Genomic DNA, 24,521 nt, shown 5'->3' on the forward strand with positions numbered 1-24,521 from the left:
AAGAAAAACTTAATATATGACTATTTTATTAAAATACTAACAAACTCTAAGGAATATATATAATATGTACAGATGCTCATCAATTTCTATCAAATACATTATATATTCGATATGTTAGGTAGGTAAATGTTCTGATAATAATTACCTCAATAGCATCATCATACATTTTTCTGGCCTCATGATCTGTTTTATCTGACATCAACCATGCTTTTAGTAAGTATTCATAAAAACTGTCTCCTAGTCCGCCAACTGATGTATGATCTGCAACAAAAGAGAAAAGATAAGGATGGAGGTGGAAGAAAGAGAAGACAGAGGATAAAAAATAATGTTTTTTAATTACAATGACTATATTAAGACCAATAATTTAAACATTATAGTGACAGCCATATTTCCAACATACTTCAAATTCAGTCCAGTAGGAGTATACCATAATCACTCTCTTCAAATATGTATCCAATTTTCTAGGATATCTTTTTCTCCTGGATGTGGTATTTCACATATTTAGTAGTCTTTTTCATGTATTGGTGATTATGTGGAAGAACACTATTGATGGGAGTGTAAAATAGTACATCCACTTTGGAAAACAACTTGGCAGTTTCTTAAAAAGATAAATATACACACCTACCATATGATACAAACATTCCATTCTTGGATATTTACTCATGAGAAAGAAGAACACATGTCCACTCGAAGGCTTGTGTGTGAATGTTCAAAGCACTTTATTTGTAACAGCCCCAAAAGTGAAAATAACCCAGATGTCCATCAACAGGTGAATGGATAAACAAATTGTGGTATTCCACAAAGTGGAATAGTACTCGGAACTACGGATATACACAACATGGATGAATCTCAAAATAATAATGCTGAGTGAAAGAAGCCAGACACAAATAAAAAGTACATATAAAGGATTGCATGTATATAAAGTTGTAGAAAATACAAACCTATCTGTAATGATAGAAAGCAGATCAGTGGTTGCTCAAGGAAGGAGTGAGAAAGGGAGTGAGGAAAATATCATAAAGGGGTATGACGAAATCTTTTAGGGTGATATGCTCATTATTTTGATTGTGGTGATGGTTTTTCATAAGTGTATACTTATTTTAAAGCTTATCAAATTGTATACTTTATTATGTATAGCTTATGTCAATTTTACCTTAATAAAACTGTTTTTACAAAAGCAAGTAAACAAAATAAAAAGGATATTTGGAATCAGCCCAAACCTATCAGTAACATCAACAAATTAAATTAAACTCATCTTTTTTTTTTTTTTTTTTAAGAAAGTGGTTTCTTTCTTTCTTTCTTTCTTTATGGCTGTGTTGAGTCTTCATTTCTGTGCGAGGGCTTTCTCTAGTTGTGGCAAGTGGGAGCCACTCTTCATCGCGGTGCACGGGCCTCTCACTATCGCAGCCTCTCTTGTTGCGGAGCACAGGCTCCAGACGCGCAGGCTCAGTAATTGTGGCTCACGGGCTTAGTTGCTCCGCGGCATGTGGGATCCTCCCAGACCAGGGCTCGAACCCGTGTCCCCTGCACCGGCAAGCAGACCCTCAACCACTGCGCCACCAGGGAAGCCCTAAACTCATCTTTTAAAATAAACTGAGACTGTCACACAGGAATTTTTAAAAGTTTTATTTTATTAATCTATATAAATACTTTTTACTAAAGACATACCTAAACTAAAACTGCCCAGGAAATTGAAAATAAAGAAACAGTCAAAAGAGAGATGAGGATGGATAGGAGGTTTATACAGAAGACTTAAGGAGAGTAAAGAATAAGAAAGTAAACTGATCAAAGTTAGAGTTGGGAGGGGTACTGGTGATCCAGTTAGAATTGGAAATTATAAATTTATAGTGACTTTATCCTGTATTACTGATGATTTTCATCAGCAATGCTCAGCTGACTCTGTAGATGAATGCAAAAGGTACATGGCTACATTGATACAAGTATTGGGATTTGTAGGACAGGTAACACAGAAGACTAAATGTACTCGCGTATTCTCACACTATTTTGGATCCTATGCAGTCTAGGCTGGTTAGGAAAGGAAGCAACAGGTGATCCTCTTGTCCAACCATTCAGGATCCTTGCTCCACTGTTCACCTATTGCACGCAACCAGTAAAACATCAGCCCACCTGTCAGTCTACTCTACTATTATCCCCAAATTCACAATTTTCACCACCAATGAGAACCTCAGCATTGCTTGTCGACTTTTCTATGACCCCTTGATTAGTGCTCTTTCCCATTCCCTAAAGCAGATTTTTTTTTAACATCTTTATTGGAGTATAATTGCTTTACAATGGTGTGCTAGTTTCTGCTTTATAACAAAGTGAATCAGTTATACATATACATATGTTCCCATATCTCTTCCCTCTTGCATCTCCCTCCCTCCCACCCTCCCTATCCCACCCCTCTAGGTGGTCACAAAGCACAGAGCTGATCTCCCCGTGCTATGCGGGTGCTTCCCACTAGCTATCTATTTTACTTTTGGTAGTGTGTATATGTCCATGCCACTCTCTCACTTTGTCACAGCTTACCCTTCCCCCTCCCCATATCCTCAAGTTCATTCTCTAATAGGTCTGTGTCTTTATTCCCATCTTGCCACCAGGTTCTTCATGAGCTTTTTTTTTTTCCCCCTTAGATTCCATATATATGTGTTAGCATACTGTATTTGTTTTTCTCTTTCTGACTTACTTCGCTCTGTATGACAGACTCTAACTCCATCCACCTCACTACAAATAACTCCATTTTGTTTCTTTTTATGGCTGAGTAATATTCCATTGTATATATGTGCCACATCTTCTTTATCCATTCATCCGATGATGGACATTTAGGTTGCTTCCATGTCCTGGCTATTGTAAATAGAGCTGCAATGAACATTTTGTTACATGACTCTTTTTGAATTATGGTTTTCTCAGGGTATATGCCCAGTAGTGGGACTGCTGGGTTGTATGGTAGTTCTATTTTTAGCCTAAAGCAGATTTTTGAAATCTCTTCTTCAAAAGACCTCTACAGCTCTACCTTCTTCCTTACTCTCAGCAGACAACCAAGCCTTCAAATTCACATAAAAAATACAGATCATTCACCCCAAAAATGTATCTTTCAACTTTCTATACCCCCATCTATCAATTTATCTATTCCCTTTGCCTGTTAAAGAGGAAGAAATGTTCCTTCCCTACTCTATACACTCCATCTAGCTCTGGACACTAACCACTTCCGCTTCCTTTCCAGGAATCCCCCTCTTGGTTCATCAACTTCTACCCTTCAACTGAAACTACCTCTGATTATTAACATCTTAAAATAATCTAATTTTTCTTGACTCTACCACACTCTTTTGGTTTGGTATCTATCAGGTGTTTACTGAAAGAATGGAGAAAGAGAAATCATGGATGATGTCTAGATTTCTTGCTGGGGCAAATGAGTGAACAGTGGTGCTCTTCACTGAAACTGGGAGTACTAGAGGGGGAAATGGCTTAAAGTGGAAGGAGTGTGAATCTTGGGCATGCTGAATTTGAGGGACTAGCTGCATAGCTAAATGGATATAACAAACATGTGGAAATCCAGAGACAGATAAGTTGGGGGTATAACTTTGGGAGTTATAAAATTGGGATTTACAAAAATGTATTTGAGCCATAACGGAGTTTACTCAAGAGAGAATGTATGAAGTGATCAAAGGACACAAATGGTACTTAGGAGCAAGACACTTGTAAAAGTCATTAAAATAACATGTAGGGCATTTTTAAATTTTGCACTTTGGTCTCAAACATACATTTCTGGATATGTTGTAGATCTAAGGATTAATAAATGAGCAGGAAAAGAAAACATAAAGAAGAAAACATAACAAAATTAAAGTAGGTGAAACAACGAGAAAAAGATGGAAAAGGCAAAAGTCTTTGGCATCACGGTTTAGGGGAAATGATTTTTAGATATGTTAATTATTGCTAGGGATTACAGATTTAGTTACAGGTTACTTAGGTTATAGGATGTAGTCTCAGTCCTGCCTGACAGGCTCTCTCTAGCTCTTCTAGACTCTTGTTCCAGTGGAAGTTTATATGCTTAATAAATAAATACACAGCAGAAGCCTGCAATCCTTGGTTAACTATGGAATTTATCACCCAGCAGTCTGACTTTCTTATCTGAACCACTGAACCATGCCTGCCTAGATGTCAAATCTGATGAACCATGTCACTCCAAGGTCCTTTTGAAATTCAGAAATTGATAACACATTATAAAGTATTACTAAATACCAATGGTTCATATTATCTGTCTTAGCATGTCATGAAGTTAATGGCAGGTTTCTAAGAAGTTAATTCTTGAAGTGTTCTTACAAGAAATTCTAGAATAAAAATTAATATTTGTATCATGTGTTATAGTTTATGAAGCATTTTCAAATATATTTATTATCTCATAAATATGACCCACACAACTGTCTTATTAAAATAAGTACAATTAGAACAGATGAAGAAACAAAGGCATGAGGTTAAATAACTTATCTAAATTATTAAGCAGGAAAGCCTGGATTAGTCTTCTAACTCCAAATATTACACCCATTCTTGCTTTTTTTCACAGTTTTTAAATCAGTAGTATAAAATTTAGTGAATCAGTAATGATGAATGTCCTATATTTTCTTCACTTAAGTCATTAAATGGCATAGGCTAAGTATTGTACTTAGAAAAGTAGTGAAAAAATAAAGTAAAAAAGAAAAAAGATATTAATGATGTGCCTTTAAATCTAGGTTGCTTACTATATTCTTTTATATCTGTTGCCAAGTACTTTTCCTGAAGGTAATTACCATAACTATTCTCTGTGATTGCTGTGTGCATGTCACAGACATTATCATTACTCTAATTATAATACAGTTAGCCAAAGCTGAATTGTTAAATTTCAGTTCAATTCACTGTTTGTTTTGCAGACTATTTATAGTTATGACAGATGTATACTGCCCAAAGATAATAATGGAATTTGATACACTTTTCAGAAGCTGATATGAAATATACAAAAACACTAAAAGGAACAAATTGGACAATTTAAAAGGACTGCAGCTGCTAAAGGGATATCAGGATAGCTCCCCTAGAGTTTTAAAGACCTCTTGTCAAAACAACCAGTGAATAGCTCTTTTTATAACAGTCTCAAAATTAATAAATGCTGAGAGTGAACATACTCTAAAGAAGTCATCTGGATTTGTTTTGTGGGAAAAAACAAGTATGAATGAAAGAATTGTTTTTTACTGCAATTTTTTATTGTGGTAAAATATATACATATAACATGAAATTACTATTTTTACCATTTTTTAAGTGTACTATTCAGTGGCATTAATTACATTCATAATGTGGTACAAACATTGTCATTATTTCCAAAACTTTTTCATCACCCCAAATAGAAACTCTGTACCTATTAAGCAATAACTCTCCATTCTCCTCCCACCCAAGCCCCTGGTAACCTCCAATCCACTTTCTGTCTCTGTAAATTTGACTACTCTAGATATCTGATGTAACTGGAATTATACAATATTTGTCCTTTTGCAACTGGCGTTTTTCATTTTAGCATAATATTTTCAAGGTTCATCAATGTTGTAGCATGTATCAGAACTTTATTCCTTTTTATAGCTAAATAATATTCCATTGTATGCATATACCACATTTTGTTTATCCATCTGTTGGACACTTTGGTTGTTTCTACGTTTGGGTATTGCAAATAATGTTGTTGTGAACACTGGCATACAAGTATCTGTTTGAGTCCTTGCTTTCAAACCTTTTGGGTAGATACCTAGGAGTTGAACTGCTGGATCATATGGAATTCTATGTTCAACTTATTGTGAAACCACCAAACTGTTTTTCACAGTGGCTACACCATATTACATTCCCACTAGTGGTGTGAAAGGGTTCCAATTTCTCCACACATCCTCATCAACACTCATTATCTGTCCTTTTGATTACAGTCATCCTGGTAGGTGTGAAGTGACATCTCATTATGCTTTTAATTGCATTCCCCTAATAACTAACGATGTTGAGCATTTTTTTCATGTGTTTATTTTCCATTTGAATATTTTCTTTGGAGAAATAACTATTCAAGTCCTTTACCCATTTTTTAATTGAGTGTTTGTCTTTTTGCTGTTGAGTTTTAGAAGGTCTTTATATATTCTGGATATTAAGCCCTTATCAGATATATGATTTGCAAATATTAACTCTCATTTATTTGCAAATAAACTCTCATTCTGTGGGCTGTCTTTCAATTTCATGACAATATCCTTTGATGCACAAAAGTTCTAATTTTAATGAAATCCAATTTATCTATTTTTTCTATTGTTGCCTATGCTTTTGAAGAAGTCACTCCCAAATCCAAGGTCATGAAGATTTGTCCCTCTTCTAAGAGTTTTATAGTTTTGGTCCTTAAATTTAGGGTCTTGGGTGCATTGTGAGTTAAGTTTTGTATCTGATAAAGGTAAGGGCCCAACTTCATTCTTTTTCACGTGGCTATCTAGCTTTCACAACCCCATATGATGAAGAGAAAGAGTTATAACTTTAATAATTAAGATGCCATCAGTGAGATACTGCTGGTCATTTCAAAGGCTGGCAATTCTCAAACACATTTATTTTTTCCAGTATTCTAAGATTTTGGTGTGGAAAATAGCATCTTCTTATTTAAAAATGTTTTTAATCTTACTTCAAAAGTAATACATGTCCATTATCAAATTTAGATTAATAGAGGTAAACAAAAGAAGAAAACAAAAACAAACATTCAGTAAAAACCCACAGGTAACACCTTGGTTTCTATCCTTGTGGTATGTTTTCTCTCTTTTTCTCAATATCTTTCTATATATTTCATATTTATCTATGTCAAGTATTCTATAACATAACTTTTAATGACTATATTGTATATCAGATCTGGAGGGATTATAATTTAACCAAATCTCTTTCATAGGATGTTTAAAAACTGCACTGTCCAATGTGGTAGGCTCTAGTCACAAATAGCTAATTAAATTTAAATTAATTAAAAGTAAATAAGGGGCTTCCCTGGTGGCGCAGTGGTTGAGAATCTGCCTGCCAATGCAGGGGACACGGGTTCGAGCCCTGGTCTGGGAAGATCCCACATGCCGCGGAGCAAATAGGCCCGTGAGCCACAATTACTGAGCCTGCGCATCTGGAGCCCGTGCTCCGCAACAAGAGAGGCCGCGATAGTGAGAGGCCCGCGCACCGCGATGAAGAGTGGCCCCCACTTGCCGCAATTAGAGAAAGCCCTCGCACAGAAACGAAGACCCAACACAGCCATAAATAAATAAATAAGATTAAAAATTAAAAAAAAATTTAAAAAATAAAAAAAAAAGAATGTTTAAAAAAAAAAAAAAAAAAAAAAAAAAAAAAAAAGTAAATAAGATTTAAAATGCAGTTCCACAACCATACTAACATTTCCAGTGCTCAATAACCACATGCTAATAACCACTACTATATTAGATAGGACAGAAACAGAACATTTTCATCATCACAGAAAGTTCCATTGGACTTTCTATGGAGTGCTTTAGAATGTTTCCAAATTATCCCTGTTATAAATAACTCCAAAATTGTAAATTAACTCTCTCTATATACATATATATGTGCTGTGTGTGTGTGTGTGTGTGTGTATCTATATTTCTCTCTCTCTCTCTCTCTCTCTCTCTCTCTATATATATATATATATATATATATATCTGAAAATTTCTTTGGAATAAATGCTTAGAAATGAGTCACTAGTTCAAAGGTCATACAAATTTTAATACTTTTTGAAGCACTGGATACAGGGATGTGTCCATTTCCTTTACAGATTTGATAAAGAACAGTGTCTTCTGTTTAAAAGCTTCATTGATTTGATTAGGGACTTGGTGAAGTGGGAAGACAGAGGGACAAAGGTCTCTGATGACCAGTCTATGGAGATGCTACAAATACGGTACTACAGACGGCAGTCTTTTGTACATTCTAGTAAAGTAGCACCATTCTGTATAGAAAGAGTGCATTGTTACACTGCGTTGTCTCCAGGTATCATCCTCACTAGCACCACTTTTAGGATTAAATATAAACATCTGTATATTGTCCATTTGTGTTTCGTTTTTTTCATGAACTAACAGAAAACATTTATTATTTATTGTTTTTAAAAAATCAATTCCTTCAAAGATCAATTCTAAAACTCTAATAAGAAAATCACCCCATCCCCAAACAAAACACTGTCTCCTAAGACAGAGGAAATCACTTCTACCACAGTCTCACCTAACAATTGGTACATGCCTCTACTATCAATACAACATCTATCACATTATATTTCAACTACTTCTAAGTGTGTCTGCCTACCCTGCCTGCTAGCCTGAGAGCTGCCTGAATTCAGACCAAGTCCTATATATTCTTTCCCTATCTCCAGTCTCATTCAAGAGCCTGGTAAATAACAGACACTGATACCTTCTTTTAAAATGAATGACCAGACATGGCCTGTCCAAGAGCAATCACCCCATTTTCTAGTCATTCAACACACTCAACTGTTCTTCATATTCCGTTACTACATACTTATATCAAGCAATGCTCTTATTTACATGAAGATATAGTTAACAAATAAGGGCTTAAAAGTACAACCCTTCGCAAATGCCACACTATATTTTAGCAAAGTACTTACACATACACAAAATAAAATACTCCTGTGAGAGAGGAAATTCATGTTTCCATTTTACAAGTAGAAAACCTGAAGCTACAAGAGATTAGAAACTTGCCAAAGGTAACAGCACTAGCAGATCACAGGGTTATATACTAACTGAGGCTTCTAACACTACATGTAGTATATTTATCAACACATCAAGCACAAGTTTCAATCTTTCAACAAAGCATCAGTTGTAATAGAAATACTTACACTGACCCCAGCGACCTGTTCGTGGATTCAAATAATTTGGATAAAGACCATTTGGACGATCCATTTTCTGAAGTAGTTTCCGAATGTGCATGACCTAAGCAAAATAAAATTAAGAATGCAATTAATGAAAACAAAATCATTAAGATTTTATATTAATCTGGGCTTTGTTTTTCTCCTCACCCAGAGCCTACACTGCCATCCCACCCCCAATCGTGTGTGTGTGTGTGTGTGTGTGTGTGTGTGTGTGTGTGTGTGTGTGTGAGAGAGAGATGGTAAGGAAAGGCATCTAATGACTCATTATTTTTATAAGATGAAATATGAGCATTATTTAAAAGTCAAGAAATAAAAATACAAAGAAAAGAGCACAGACGGAAACCAATTTAAATTCCAACATTCTACTATCCAGAAATAGCAATCAGAGACATCGGTGATAAACATCATTCCAGACATATTCAATGTGTATATAACTAAACATAAGAACAGAAATAATTTCACAGAAATATAATCATAATAGGACATTTGTAATAAAAAAGTATGAAACCACTCTGAAGTTAATAGATGAAAAAGTAAATAAAGTAAAACTAAATTGCTGAACTTTAAATATTGATCCCATAATAGATATCCCTATATTTCTAAAATTCCTAAACTTCCAATTCCTAAAAGATATCCTGAAGTTAAGGGGGGAAAAAATCATGAAACATATTAAGAAGCTAGAGACCTTCCCAGGGACTTTGTTTTGATTCATCTCTAGATTGGATGATGGATTTTTTAAGTGCTTAAAAAAAAAAAAGCACAAAGGTATTCCATTTCTTGTATTCTTATTTGAGAATGTTATCTTCTCATCTGAAGGATAACTTAATTGGTATAAATCAGTTGGGGAAACATTTTCTTTTTCACAGGACCTTATATATACTTCACTATTTTCTGGACTTGAGCATTATAACATTAATCCTTTTAACACAAAGTTCCCAATCATCTTTCACTCAGCTGGATTCTGTCATCATGCAGTTTTAGGAATGGGCTCAGGGATGCTTATTACCTGTGTTCATTCATGTTTGAGACCAACTCTATGTACAACAATCTCAATCTGAATAATTCCATGAACCAGGTTTAGTCAGTTCAGGATGATGTTGTTATGAAAGATGAAAAAATTAGCGTTCTTTTGTCTCCTGAAAATTATGCATACATTGAATCCTCTCTGCTTCTCTTCTATATCTATTATTTCCTTTCTAAATCTTATCTATCTTTTCATTTCCATATGTTTACTAGCCTATCTCAATTTTGTCTTCTAAGTCTCTTAGTATATTTTGAATGCTTTCTTTGTATTGCTTTCATTTTCCCCTTCATTTTGACGATAACTTAATTTTTTCTTATACTTTATTAATGATATCACATCTTATATTCTTGTTTCACAGAGATGAGAGCTTCATTATCTTCTCTCTCATGGTGATGTTTGGTCCAGGTCTTCAGTTGCTATTTTCTGATAAGCATTTTTTGGCCATCATTTATCTTTCACATTTTTTCCTTTTTTTTTCTGGTAATATTTTTGTATAAATTCTATACATGTTCTTTTTTGATGACTTACTCATTACTATTTTTCTTGAACCAGCAATTCACATGAGTTTTGACATAAAAGGATAAGTAGAGTCCAAATGTGAATGTGCTTTTTTAAGCCTTTGCTTCTCCTCAGGCAACTGAAACTAGCAATGCAGCACTACGCATAATAGAGAATCTGTCATTCATTCTCTTCCCTCACCAAAGTGTATGGGCACAAATACAGCTTGTCAGTGAGATTCCTAACTGAATTCTGTTTTTCTAGCTTCTCAGCACATCATATTTAGTGAGGTCCAAAGAAGCATACACCATCGGTCTGTGATCCTGTTCTCATTGCTGCTAATGAGGATTTGGTTTTGTACCTCAAGGTGTACCACTTAATCTAGAGAACTGCTCTATTAGCTTTTTATTTTTGAAATCTGTAGCCACCAATCTCCTCTCCTCAGTTACCCAAACCTCTCTCTGACCTTGACTGTTTATGCCAACCTTTCTTCCTATTTTGTTACATGAAGTATCAAGTATCTCCTAATTTTGTTAAAAATGGAGTTCATAGTTCTGTTTCTCTTTTTTGTTGCTTTTAGGTGAGTTCTATGGGTTAGGTCCTCCACTTAAGAAATACCACATAGGACTTCCCTGGTGGCACAGTGGTTAAGAATCCGCCTGCCAATGCAGGGGACATGGGTTCGAGCCCTGGCCCAGGAAGATCCCACATGCCGCAGAGCAACTAAGCCCATGCACCACAACTACTGAGCCTGCGCTCTAGAGCCGGCGTGCTACAACTACTGAGCCCACGCGCCACAACTACTGAAGCCCATGCACCTAGAGCCCGTGCTCCACAACAAGAGATGCCACCACAATGAGAAACCCGTGCACCGCAACGAAGAGTAGCCCCCGCTCGCCACAACTAGAGAAAGCCCACACACAGCAACGAAGACCCAACGCAGCCAAAAATTAAAAAAAAAAAAAAAAAAAAAGAAATACCATAGGTTAGATTATCTGTTTTACAAATTTATCATCTTTTTAATCTCTTTATGTTTTTCCTTGTTTTCACTATGATTATCTCTTGCTTTTATTCCATGTCAGTAATTCAGTTTTCAACTATGTACAAGTTATTTGTTATTTTTCATTTATTTATTTTACAGAAATATATTATGTAAGGTCTCAATTTGTTTCTTTAGCTCTACAATTTTCTTGTATTTTACTGTTTTATTTTGGTTTTGAGTTCTAATTTTACTGAATTCAATCCCTATTATAGTATGAATTGCTCACAGAGACCTTTAAAATTTCAAACTGGGTTCTTTATCAGTCTTTTACATGCTATTTACTGCCCTGATTTTGCTTCCTGCAGTATGTCTGTATAATTGCCATGCTTTCTCTTTCATCTTGCTCACATTTAACTGGGTCAGCTCTGACCTGAACTTTGGTTTGATAGAGTATAACTGAATTGTCCTCAAATTCCTTCCTACTGTGTGTGTGCGGGGATATTCTCCCCTTCTGGATACACTTTGAGATTTGGAGTACTAGTGTACTAGCTCATTTCCTGAAGCCTATGTGCTCACGAAGGATGGAAGGTGAGAACCCCTCTGGTGCTGTGGGAATTATATACTGGACACCCTACACACTGGTCTCTCCTGTAAGATTAATAGGGAATACCAGGAATTTGTCGACTTTCTTTCTCTGCCCAGTAAGGATTCAAGATAGGGTGGGAAACAGACTTAAGTATCATAGCAGATATCTTTTGCTTTTTTTTTGCCATCACATGTTTATGACATGAGGCTACAGCCTTTCCTTCTTACATTGTTATTGATGAATTTTTGATGGTCTTTATTATTTTCACTGTTACTGTTCATTTAATCAGGAAAGGGAAAATTCTGTCATCTGGCTCCATTTTGCTATCTTTAACTGAAAATTCTTCTCAGTTGATGAAATATTTCATACACAGAAAGGAATATATATAGATTCTACTCACAGCTCGATTTAAGAAATACAACACTACATAACCTTTGCTGTTCTGTTTACTGCTACCCATTCACATACTACTGCCCTTGTCCTAGATATCGTCACAGCTCTGAATTTTATGTTCATCATCCTGATTCTATTAAAATCACTTTTGAATCCCTAAATGATATTTTGTTCAGCTCTGCTTCTTTTAAACTTTATAAAAGTTGTATTATACTCGTTTGATTGATGAATGTGACCATAATTAATTTATTTTCACTGCTGTATTAAATCTTATCATATAAATTGCTAATATAAACAATGTTTTTATGTTTGTGATATAAATGTACATACCAAAGAGTGGAATTGCTGGGTTATAGAGTATATGTATTTTCAACTTTATTAGATTTTGTCTTTTAAATTTAAACCTTTAATGCTCCTAGAATTGTTATAATCTACAATGCTACCATTGTTACAACATTTCCACAAATATGTGGGTCTGTTTAAGGGCTATTTATTCTGTTCATCAGTCTTACTTGTCTCTATGCACTAACACTATACTGTTAGTGTTGATAACTGGGTAATACAAACCCACCCAACATGTTTTTCTTCAGGAATATTTTGAATGTTTCTCTTCTATTTAAATGCTAGAAGTGTATAGTCAAGTTCCATTAAAAAAAAAAAAATAGGCATTGGGGAATTGATTGGCATTGAATTGACGCTATAGATCAATCTGGAGATGACTGAAATTTTTATGATATTGTTTTCCTGTACATGAACATAATACATCTCTCAATTTATTTAGGTCATCTTTAATGTCACTTAATAGTTTTGAACTTTGTTTATCTTTTGTTAGATTTATTTGTGGGAAACTTATACTTTCATCCTACCACACAAGATATGTTTTTATAAATGATACTTTCTTGCCTGCTGTAGCTGGTACAGAGAAATTCTACTGATTTTTAATATTTATATTGACCTTTTATTCAAAATATAAATTAAGCTCTTATTTCTAATAATTTATATGTAGATTGTCTTAATATTTTAGGTAATCATCTAATCTGTGAACAGTTACTGTTTTCTTTCTTCCTTTTCAATTCTTTACCTTTCTGTTCATTTTGTTTGTCTCATCTTGCCATGCTGACTAGGAACTTCAGCACAATGCTAGAGATAGTAATGGAATTTAAAAAATACTTACTAGTGGTTATATCTTCTCAAATAACAGTAAATATTTTAAATATGTTCTAAATAGAAGGGACATTTCTTTACATAATTTTTAAAAAGGCAAACATTTCCTAAGCACTAATCAAATCTTTGGGGTAGAATCCTAAAGGATTCTTTTATAACAAAGAAAAGAAGGCAAGAAAACTAACCTTTTTGTAGTAAATCGGGTTTCCTGTCAAGTAGCTGAGGTGGACAAACTCCATATGTAGTGTACCAAATTCAGCAAGAATGCTGCTACCTGCAGATGCCCAGCCCCAGTTTCGCCCTACTCCACTGAATGAAAGAAAAGGTAAAAGGAGACAGGATTGGGAAAAAAAATGAAACATTTTTTGGAATGAATACATAAATTTTAAATATATCTCTTAGAAATTATTATCTCAAACAACAGATTACTTATATCTAAAATTTTATTATTTTAAAATTATTAATAGAATATCCACATGTTCTAAAAAGCAAAACAATGTAGAAAAGTATACATTAAATATATTTCACCCCATTCTCATCTCTCTTCCCCTTACAGGCCCCAAATATAATCATTCATTAGCTTATGTGTAAGTACAGAAATTTCTATGCATATATAAGCAATCCAAATATATATTCTTGTTTTCCTCCTTTCTTAAACAAAACATAGCAAAGTATACTTACTGCTCTGTACGTCGGATTTTACTATTAAGATGTACCTCAGTAGGCGTTCCATATCGGTTCATAAACAACTTTCTCATTTTATGTTTTTAATAGATGCACAGAATTCCATGACATTAATGATTTTCAATTGAAATGTCTCACCCCAGAGGCATATGAAAATGTGAGAGCATTCTGAGTTGTTTCAAACCTTGAAGGTACAACTTACAGTTATTGTGCTGGGGCCAAAAATGTAACATTACAGTATCCTGATAAAGAACTGTCCTGCCTCAAATGCTCATAGTGCCTGTATGAAAACTACTATGTTATATGAATAGACATAATTTATTTAATCAATCCTCTACAGTGGTCCTTTGGCAAATTTCTAATATTTTGCTATTATGAAAACTTTTACACTGAATAATCTTGTGTACATTTCATTTGTGCAGATATATGTCTAGGATATCTTCTAACTTTTTTTTCTTTTTTAGCCTGCCTTATAAATTTTTATTGGAAGCCAAACTATATAAATGAAAAAGTGTAGACTCTTTGGATGTTATCTTCTTTCTCAGGAGGTTAAGTTTCCTCTCAAACATAGGTTGAGTATAGGCAGATTACCTTGGTTTTAGGCTTTGTTAAGGGTAGTCTATTTCAGCTTTACCTCTCCCTTTAGGAACTGGCCCTCTGGGATCTCAGCTGAAAGCCTGGGGTGTTTACCAAGGGCCCTTCACCTTGGCAGCTTTAAACACTAACCTCTGTCTCCCCAGTACCATGTACTTGTTAAACTTTCCCCTTTATATCTACCTGTATACTGGCAATTCAATTTGATATGTTTTATTTATGTGTTGAGAAAACATTAAAATAGATATCAGGGTATATCACTACCTTGCTGAAAGTTCGTTAATGTTTTGGTGCTAAGAATCAAGGAAGAAATATGGATACAGTAACTATGTAGGACAGTCATTCATTTCACAAATATTAAGTGCCTACTATTATCTGGGACATATAGTACTGAACCTGACATATAACATTCTTGTTCCCATAATAAGTAAGACCATTTTAATAGTGATAATTGTTATGAAGAAAATTAAACAGAGTGACAGAATACTGAGTACTAGTGATGGAAAATGAGTTTGAAGACTTTATGTATAATGTTCAAAGAGTTTCTAAAATGACACAATTTAAACTGAGACCTGAATGATGAGAAGGAGCTAGTGATGAACAGAGACGGAAGAAGAGAATTCCCAGCAGAGGAAACAGCAAACGCAATGGCCCTGAGGAAAAAGTTGGCTAGTGTGGCTGGAGCTCAGGAAGGGGAAGTGAATGATACAGAATGAGGTTAGAAAGCTAGGTAAAATCCAGACTGTGCAGAAATTCTGTAGGCTATGGTGACATTTAAAGTTTTTTTTTATTTTAAGTATGATGGAACATCATGGAGAATTTTAAGGAATGTAACATAATATTTAAAGAATAAAGCATACCATTTAGAAAGATTACCTAGGCGTCAGCATGGCGAATGGATTATAGCAAAGTCAAGTATAAACACAAAATCCCATTTCCATGTAAAAACTTCTGTCCCAAAGTCCCAAATGAAAGTTTCATTCATAGTGCATTTAAACATCTCAAAATACTAAATTCTAAACAAGGTTTTTCACTTTTTATTTTACAGACAGCCTCACAGGGCCCTCCACCTTGGCAGGCTTAAACACTAACCTCTGTCTTGCCAGTACCATGTAGCTGTTAAATTAGCTTCCAAATGCTGTTATCTAGTTTTTTTCAGTCCCCGTGCATGGGCAGGTATAGAATCAGCCAACAATTTGAGGAAAATTTGTACATAAATTTTGGGGCTTTTCCTCTGCAATTCCTTCCTGTCTTGAGACACTTGTCCCTCGTATCTCAGCCATTCTGGCAGCTCCAAGACCTGACCATAGTCTTCTTTGCCCTAAATGACCGCTACTTTAGGCTTGGCTTCAATTGCCCTGCACCATAATTTAGAATATGCCCTCGGGGGTAAAGCCAGTGTTTCTACGGAGATGATCTTCTCTTAGGATCACAGCCCCTTGGGTCCTCCCTTAGTTAGTTGCTCTCTAATCCCTTCAAACCATCTTGCTGACCTTTTATGATTGTTTTCAGTGGGAGAGTTAACCTGATATAAGCTATTCCATGGCTGGAACTGGAAGTCTAGATTAATTATTCAAGTAGTAGAGTTCACAGGTTATTCCTACTAGAATTCTAAACCATTCTCTAAGGTCTTTTCTACTTTTAGGAGGAAGTAAAAAATATAAATCTTTCTCTCACTGAAGGACTGATGTTATTGGTTTTAGATCTTTTAGCACTAGCTGATTTTTTAAACTCTGTATCACCTAGATAAATACTAAATTAGGTAAGTCAAATGACAAGTATGGAATAATTATGAGCTTTTTTAGACACAAGAACCATATCTTAGAATTACCACTAAAGTGTAAGCAGAATAGAGTAATACATGATTTGGTAGAGGAGCTGAAATAGATGTAGAAGATAAGGATAATAATCTTAACTACTGATGTAGCACACAGGCTCCTAGTCCTGCCATTAACTAACTGTAGGACCTTGAGCAAGATATTTGCCTTCTCTGACCCAGGAATCCCACTCCTGGGCATATACCTAGAGAAAACCATAATTCCAAAAGATACTTGCACCCCAGTGTTCACTGCAGCACTATTTACAATGGCCAGGACATGGGAGCAACCTAAATGTCCATCAACAGAGGAATAGATAAAGAAGATGTGGTACATATATACAATGGAATATTACTCAGCCTTAAAAAGGAACGAAATTGTGCCGTTGGCAGAGACATGGATAGACCTAGAGACTGTCATACAGAGTGAAGTCAGAAAGAGAAAAACAAATATCATATATTAACGCACATATGTGGAATTGAGAAAAATGAACCTATTTGCAAAGCAGAAACAGAGACACAGATGTAGAGAACAAATGTATGGACACCAAGTGGGGGAGGGTGGGATGAACTGGGAGATTGGGATTGACGTATGTACACTACTATGTATGAAGTAGATGGCTGGTGAGTACTACTGTATAGTACAGGGGAAGAAAAAAAAAGAAGGTACCATGTTTGCAGGACATATATTACGTTAACCTTAAAAATGCATTCCAATATACATTAGGTGCAGACAAATACTGTTTGATCCCACTTATATGAGGTACCTAGAATAGTCAAATTCATAGTCAGAAAGTACACTGGTAGATGTCAGGGGCCGGGGGTGGGGATTGGGGAGGGGAATGGGGAGTTAGTGTTTAAGAGGGACAGAGTTTCAGTTTAAGAAGGTGAAAAATTCGGGAGATGGATGATAGAGAGAGTTGCAGAACAATGTGAATGTACTTAGTGCCACTGAACTATACAGTTAAATATGGTTAAAATAGTTATGCTTTTTATTATGTGACTTTTACCACAATAAAAAAAAAAAAAGATATTTGCTTTCTGTGAGACTCAGTTTCCTTACCCATAATGTGAGAGTTCATGATACCTAGTTCACATGGTTGTTAGGAAATTAAATGACATTTAAGATTGTGAAAACACCTCACAAAGAGTCTAGTAAGAATAGTATCTAATGAGTTTTTGAATAATTTTATTCTAAGTTATTTTAACAGTTTATCTAGAGAAAAAAACTTCCTCAATCTGATAAAGGCAATTGATTAAAAAATCTACAGCCAACATCATATTTGATGATTTTTTTTAAAAAAGCAGTATTATAAAAACATTTTATGGAAACCCAGAAGACTATGAAATATAGTGAAGACAATCTTTTAACCAAGATTGAAAACCCTGAAGTTATAAAAGATATATTTGAATATATAAACATTTAAAACTTAGGAATGAAAAATTATTACAAATCAAGACAACAAACAAGTAGTAGAACAGGGAAAAAAAGAAATAATTCTATAATCTACAAGGCTCTTTTATAAACTAACTAGAAAAGACAAACAATCCAATCAACACTAGGAACAGACAATTCACAAAAAACAAATCTAGATGTTCAACAAATTTATGAAAAGATGCTCAAATTCACTAAGCAGAAAATACAAATGAAAATAACAATAGTAACACTTTATAGCCATCAATCTCTTGAAAATCAAACAGAACATATACTTGTAGACATTTTGGTACTCTCACACATTGTTGATGGAAATATGATGACCTACAGCCTTTTGGAAAACATCTGGGGAGTAACTACTAAATTTAAAAATACATATATGCTTTGATCCAGAAATTCCACACTTGGGAATCTATCCCACAAAGAAAAAAGAGACATATGCCCTTTGATACAGCAATCATATTCCTAAGAATCATTTACAGAGAAAATTCCCCACTAAACAAGGACACATATAACAGGATGCTATTGTAACAGTGTTTATGGTAGCAAAATAATGGAAATAAACAAATACCACTGATGTGGAATGATTAAACAAATTACGGTATAACCTATGTATTATAATATGTCCTATATTCCACTATGTAGTCAGCACAAAGATTGATTTAAAGTTCTGTGGCATGACCTGGAAGAGTATTTCCATGAGATTTTGTTGAGTGAGAAAAATAAGAAGTAGAAAAGCAAGTATCCAAACAAACCATAAAAAATTTTAAAAGCTCCACCAGTATCTATGTGTGTGCTTCTGTACGCTATATAGCATATTGTAGGAGATAAATAATGTTAGATTATTAACATGAGTTGGCTTTCAGACAGCAAGATTGGGAGAAAGTCTGTTTGTGAGACACATGTAGAACTCAATCAAAAACAAAAACCTTTAAAAAACAGATAAATAATTACATCTGTGATCTATAAACCCAAGTAAAATATGCACGTGTATGAATATATACAAAGAAACAACATGAAAATTAAACTTATGTTCAAGACATGGTCCTTGAAAACCCTTCTATTTTCATCTCAATCTAAGTTTGAAGTTCTGCAATGCTGGATTTTTCGGTTATTTTCTATATAGACAAATAATAATAATAATAATATCCTGCAGTCTTTCTTCATCTCAGACTTAAATTGTAAGCTAATTAAGTTAACATTCTTATTATCTAAGAAAGTTATATGATATGACTCTGACAATGCTACTGAAGGAAACATCAGAAAATCTATCATGAAACTAAGGACAGAGAACAGGTATGTGACCACATCCTTTTGTGGAGGTTGGTCTGGAACTCTAGCTAGCTTTTTCCTCACAAACAGGGAGTTTACATTATATATATTGCATGACATCAAAGAATAGTAAAGTTAGATGTCATGTTCAGTACTAAATACTGATTTCTCAGTGAAAATTAAAACTTTATAAAGTTCTCCATTAGAAAGAAATGACTAAAATAGATTAGTTTTCCCAAATAAAGCTGTCACAGAATCATGCCTCACTTTGAACTTCAACAGTGTAAATACCATAATAAACGACCCTATAGTCAACGTCATGAATTATGTCTCCCCTTATCATCAGTAAGACGTTCAGCAATAGGAAGCCCTGATTTTAAGGTATACTGTGTTCCATTTTGACTTAGAAAAAGATCAACACGTCGTGTACATAAAACAAAAGAGGGAAAGCACTTTGAATCCATTACAGCGCTAAATGGAAATGAATAAGCAAATCATAAAGAAACAACTATTTTGTAAGAGACAGAAATCTAGACTTAGAGAAACAAGCAGTAGAAACTGGAATATGGTTAAGGCAAGCGAACTGTTTCAAAGTAAAGAACATATTTTAAAAATCAGACAATGTTTTAAAGAAATATGCTTCTGTACATATGAAGAGAAAAACAGTTTAAGTCTTAAAAAGTATGGTGGGGGCTGATCATTAGAAATTTCTAATACCTTTTTAAAGGGTCAAAAAATCAGTTAATCTAATTTATTTAGAACAGGAATAACCACATAAAAATAGAATTTACCTTTTCAGATTCACCATTGCCCAAGGAATCCCCGTAGGTGTGTTAAAGGCAGGAAGGAGTTTCTCAGCCAATTGGACTGCTTTAATCTTGAATATCTGAGATAAAAACATGAACATTCATAAATTATGAAATTACTGTTGTCAATAATATTTCCTGGTCTCTTATAGGACGCACACCACAATGTACCAGATAAATGAAAGTACGAGGGGAAAAAATGGCATCTCTTTTGGTACCACAGAGCATACAGCAATCAGAGAGAATGGTTGTAAAGTGGATGGATACCGAGGAAAAAACTACCCAACGTGAAATGGCCAGAAACTGCAATTAATTGAAAGGGAAGGACATGGTTTTGGTGTTGATGTTATCTGTATTCTCAACTGGCAAAAAAATCTGAGAGAAAACACTAGGCTATGAAATCTTCATCCATGGTATACAAGCTTAGTACAAATATTAAAACAAAAGAAAGAGATGCGACTCAATTTGGATAAATGCCCTTGAATTACTATAAGCTTGTTAATATCTCAACATTCTCCAACAAGGTTCAGCCACATTTATTAAAAGAAAAGAAAATGTTTACGTTCACATTCCAAGTTTATTTTATGAGTTATAAATGCTTCACCCCTTGGTCCCAGCTGCTGCTTTTTTTGGTACATAAAACAATAAATTGCCTAAATATCAATGGCTCTCAAACTTTCAAAACCATGTACTATTACCAAGACATATATAGTAAGATTTCTAATATTCTTAGCATATACCAACAGATTTGTGTACCTCATTTTGTAGACTACTGACTTATAGAAGAGACTCAAAACTGAGATTAGGTCATAATATCCTACTAGGAAAAGTGGCGTGTTCTTCTATATGCCCCAAATCTATCCTCTCTCAAATTAATTTCAAATTCTTTGGACATTTAAGGTTCCATCTTTTCATTGCAGTCAAGTACTTTTGTTAAAATATTATTAGATTTTTCAAATAAGTCAGTAGTTGAAAGCCAGGACTAGATCAAAGTTCTAAGTTGATGTTATATTAACAAAGCATACCAACATTATTGGGGGGATAAATTAGAGAGGAGTATGTGCAAGTAGACAAAGCAATATGATGTTCAGATGTTTTGCAAGGTTCCTTAAATAAGGAAAAACTCAGCAGAACTTTTAATTAGATATTCTCATGTATCTACAATTTACCATTTCCTTGAATACTTACTTTAACACAAAAATACCAGCGAAAAATGTAACAATTTAAGGTAAAAGTTTTAATAATTTTCTCATATTCATCCCATTAATTCAGAAAAGCAAATGGAAAACTCAGTTCTCTCTGTATTAACATTTATATGTTAGTAAAGAGAAATTACATTATACAGTAAAGAGTATTGCTTCTTTACCTCATGCTTCACCATGAGGACAAAGGGACTAAGTTCTTATCTAAGAACTAATATTAATGCTGTGTATTTGTTAATCACATATTTTTGTATCACATCTTTTACATATAAAACTAATATTCAAAATGGTAAATTAACTTATAAACATAAGCTTTTTCTAAATAGAAAGCATTCTCATTTCACTTCCAGAAGTAATTAGCGACACATTTTCTAATTTTCAACTTCCTATGTCAGTTAACATATATAGTAACCAATTATAGTACACGACCCAAAAAGAAAACACCACCCTCATGTCATTGAAAAAGAATTCCTTATGTAGAATTCTTAATTTATTCAGGAATATACAAAATCTTTAATGATAAATATACCACAGCCTTACACTCCTTATTTGCAGAAACATAGTTTGGCAGACAACAGCAGTAGCTAATTTAAAACAAATTAGTTAGTATGCAATGCAGGCAAATAATATAAAATCCAAAAAGTATCAAAGTAAACCATAAGTCCCTTTTCCAGTCCTATCCCTTGACCACACAGTTCCTTCCATTGATACAATGCAAATAGCTATCAATTTCTCAAATATCTAGTAAATATTTTGTGCTAAATCAGTTCTATCGTATACATGGCTCCTAGCATGTCACATCAAATCCTCATTTTCCATTTCTCAGAAATAGAAATTCTATTACAGTTTATACACACGTCTTTGTCTTTCTGTCTTTCAAACACAGAATATCATATACTCTATGCTCAGCTTGCTTCTTTCATTTATTGTACCTTGGAGATCTTTCCAAATCATTCCACATCCTTCTCTTTAGTGGCTGCAGAATTTCCCCTGTATAGATCATACTGTAATTTATTTAGTCAGTCTCCTATTGCTAGACATATGTTTCCAAACTATGTGACTCTGTATGATAAATTCCAAGAGTGGAATTACTGAATCTATGGGTATATTTATTTGTAATTTTAATAGTTAATGCCAATTTGTTCTCTACACATTTCACAAATTTATATTTCTACCAGAATTTATGACCAGCTGTTTCCCTGTATTTTTGTTAACATAAAAGTTGTCAAACTTTTGATTGCTGCTAATCTGATAATTGAAAAAGGATACTCCATTGTCATTTTTATTTTCATTTTTTTTATTATGAATGTGGTAGATACTCAACACTCACTCAAATCTTTCAAGCATACCTTCATACATTGCAGAGGATGGATTACTATACATAACATTTCCCAGACTCCACTCCAGCTGAAGTTCGAGACAAGGCCTAGGCATTGCTGAGTATACATAAATATGCAATATTTGGAAGGAAGAAGTAAATGATCTGAAGCAGTGATCTTTCAAGCACAGTGGTGACAGTGTCTGATTCTTCTGTGGTAGCTCTGACAGAAGTTCCAGTGACTGGTGCCTAGCTTCAAAGATAACATGTGGGCAACAGAGGGAATGGAGCTGGATCATACCATGAAAGCCACATGGTATGCTTGAGCATTTCTCCTGCCTGCATGTTTCCAAGCTATATAACAAAAATATCTGATTTCATGGCCCTCCCAAAGATTCTGTTAGCTGGTCAGTACCCTCTAATAAATCACTAGATAAAACAGATTGTTTTCTGCAACTAGGACTCTTGACTAATAAGATGATGAAAGTGAATCAATTATTTACATGTTTAAGAGCTTCAACAACACTTAAATGAAGACTTCCAAAACATTTATTTATAGAAAAAAAACTTTTATGTATTCATTGTCCATGATGTAAAATCTCCCAGTTGTTTTTACCAGAACGAACTGTAAGTAATGGAACTATGCTAAAACTGGTCCTAGGTTTAGAAAAATTAGGACTAGAAGAATTACCTAGGTCTGGAAGAATTGGAAGAAATGGGATTAAACAGGTAAAATGTGGCAAGACTATGAAGAGCTTTACAACATAAGCAATGAAACTTAGGGTAATACAACAGATAACACAGAAGCACTGTAGATTCTTGAGGAGGGAAGTGATATTAGAATCCATGTACACTTTTAGTTGTTCTTTTTTAATTGGAGTATTTACTAAAGTAATAATCTGTTTTCAACCTAGTAGAGTTAGAACGTAAAATAGAAGTCAAGAGTTCATAACACTCAAATGACTTCCCATCTCATTCAGAGTAAAAGCCACAGCTCTTTAAAAGGCTACAAAACATTTTTTTTCCAAATAAATCTATTACTTCTGTGGCCTCACTCCCTTTCTCCCTGCTCCAGTAACCTTCTTCAGCCCCACTAACCTCTTTTGTCATTCTCTGAGAATGCCAGTAATGCTTTTTCTTCACTAACTTTAACCTTCATTTGCTGTTCCTTTCAACTAAATGCTCTTATAAACGAAACCCTCAAGGCTCTCTCTTATCTCCTGCAGCTCTTTACACAAATGTTATCTTCACATGCACTCCCTGATCATCCTATTTGAAATTAAAAACCCCTTATCCCCTTCCATGCTTTATTTTTCTCCTGAGCACTTATCACTAACAGTGTATATATGTGTATGTAAGTGTGTGTATACACACACTCTCTCTCCCATATATACCTTGTTTATTGCCTTTTACCCTCACAGCAGAATGTAAGCCATGGTTGAACAGGAATTTTTTTCTTGTATTCACTGCTGTATTCTTAGTACCTAAAAGAGTGCCTAGTGTATTCAAGATGCTCAACTAGTGTTGAATGAATTAATTTAAGAAGCCAAAATGTACAGAGATTTAAAGTAAACAAGTAAATTATCTTCTCTCTCCTCCATACCAACCCCATCTCCCTGGGATATTCAATGTAAACATATAAAAGTTTTAAGGACTCTTTACAATATTCTACAAAAATGTTGGGTTGATGATGATGATGATGATAATGGCAAGCATATATATTAATCCATTTGATCCCCACAACAACCCAATGAGGTAAGTATTATTGTTACTCCCATTTTACAGGGTTGAAACTGAGGTATAAAACAGAGAAGTTAACTTGCCCAAGGTCATGCAGTGGTAAGTCTGAATTTAAACCCA

The 24,521-nt window shown here is 34.3% G+C and overlaps 1 protein-coding gene across 5 annotated transcripts in view; it reads right to left on the bottom strand.

Moving 5' to 3' along the window:
* Positions 1-24,521, bottom strand: part of MAN1A2 (mannosidase alpha class 1A member 2) — a 182,467-nt gene that overhangs the window by 57,498 nt on the left and 100,448 nt on the right. For all 5 annotated transcript variants that reach the window (XM_082458798.1, XM_082458797.1, XM_082458799.1 and 2 more), the window contains 4 exons: positions 20,127-20,221; positions 13,720-13,843; positions 8,855-8,948; positions 146-261 (listed from right to left, as the gene is read on the bottom strand). In XM_082458798.1, coding sequence (XP_082314924.1) covers positions 146-261; positions 8,855-8,948; positions 13,720-13,843; positions 20,127-20,221 — 429 coding nt within the window. The remainder of the gene's footprint in view (positions 1-145; positions 262-8,854; positions 8,949-13,719; positions 13,844-20,126; positions 20,222-24,521) is intronic.

This window comes from Balaenoptera physalus (genome assembly GCF_965194825.1).
Source record: "Balaenoptera physalus genome assembly, chromosome: 1".
Taxonomy (NCBI): domain Eukaryota; kingdom Metazoa; phylum Chordata; class Mammalia; order Artiodactyla; family Balaenopteridae; genus Balaenoptera; species Balaenoptera physalus.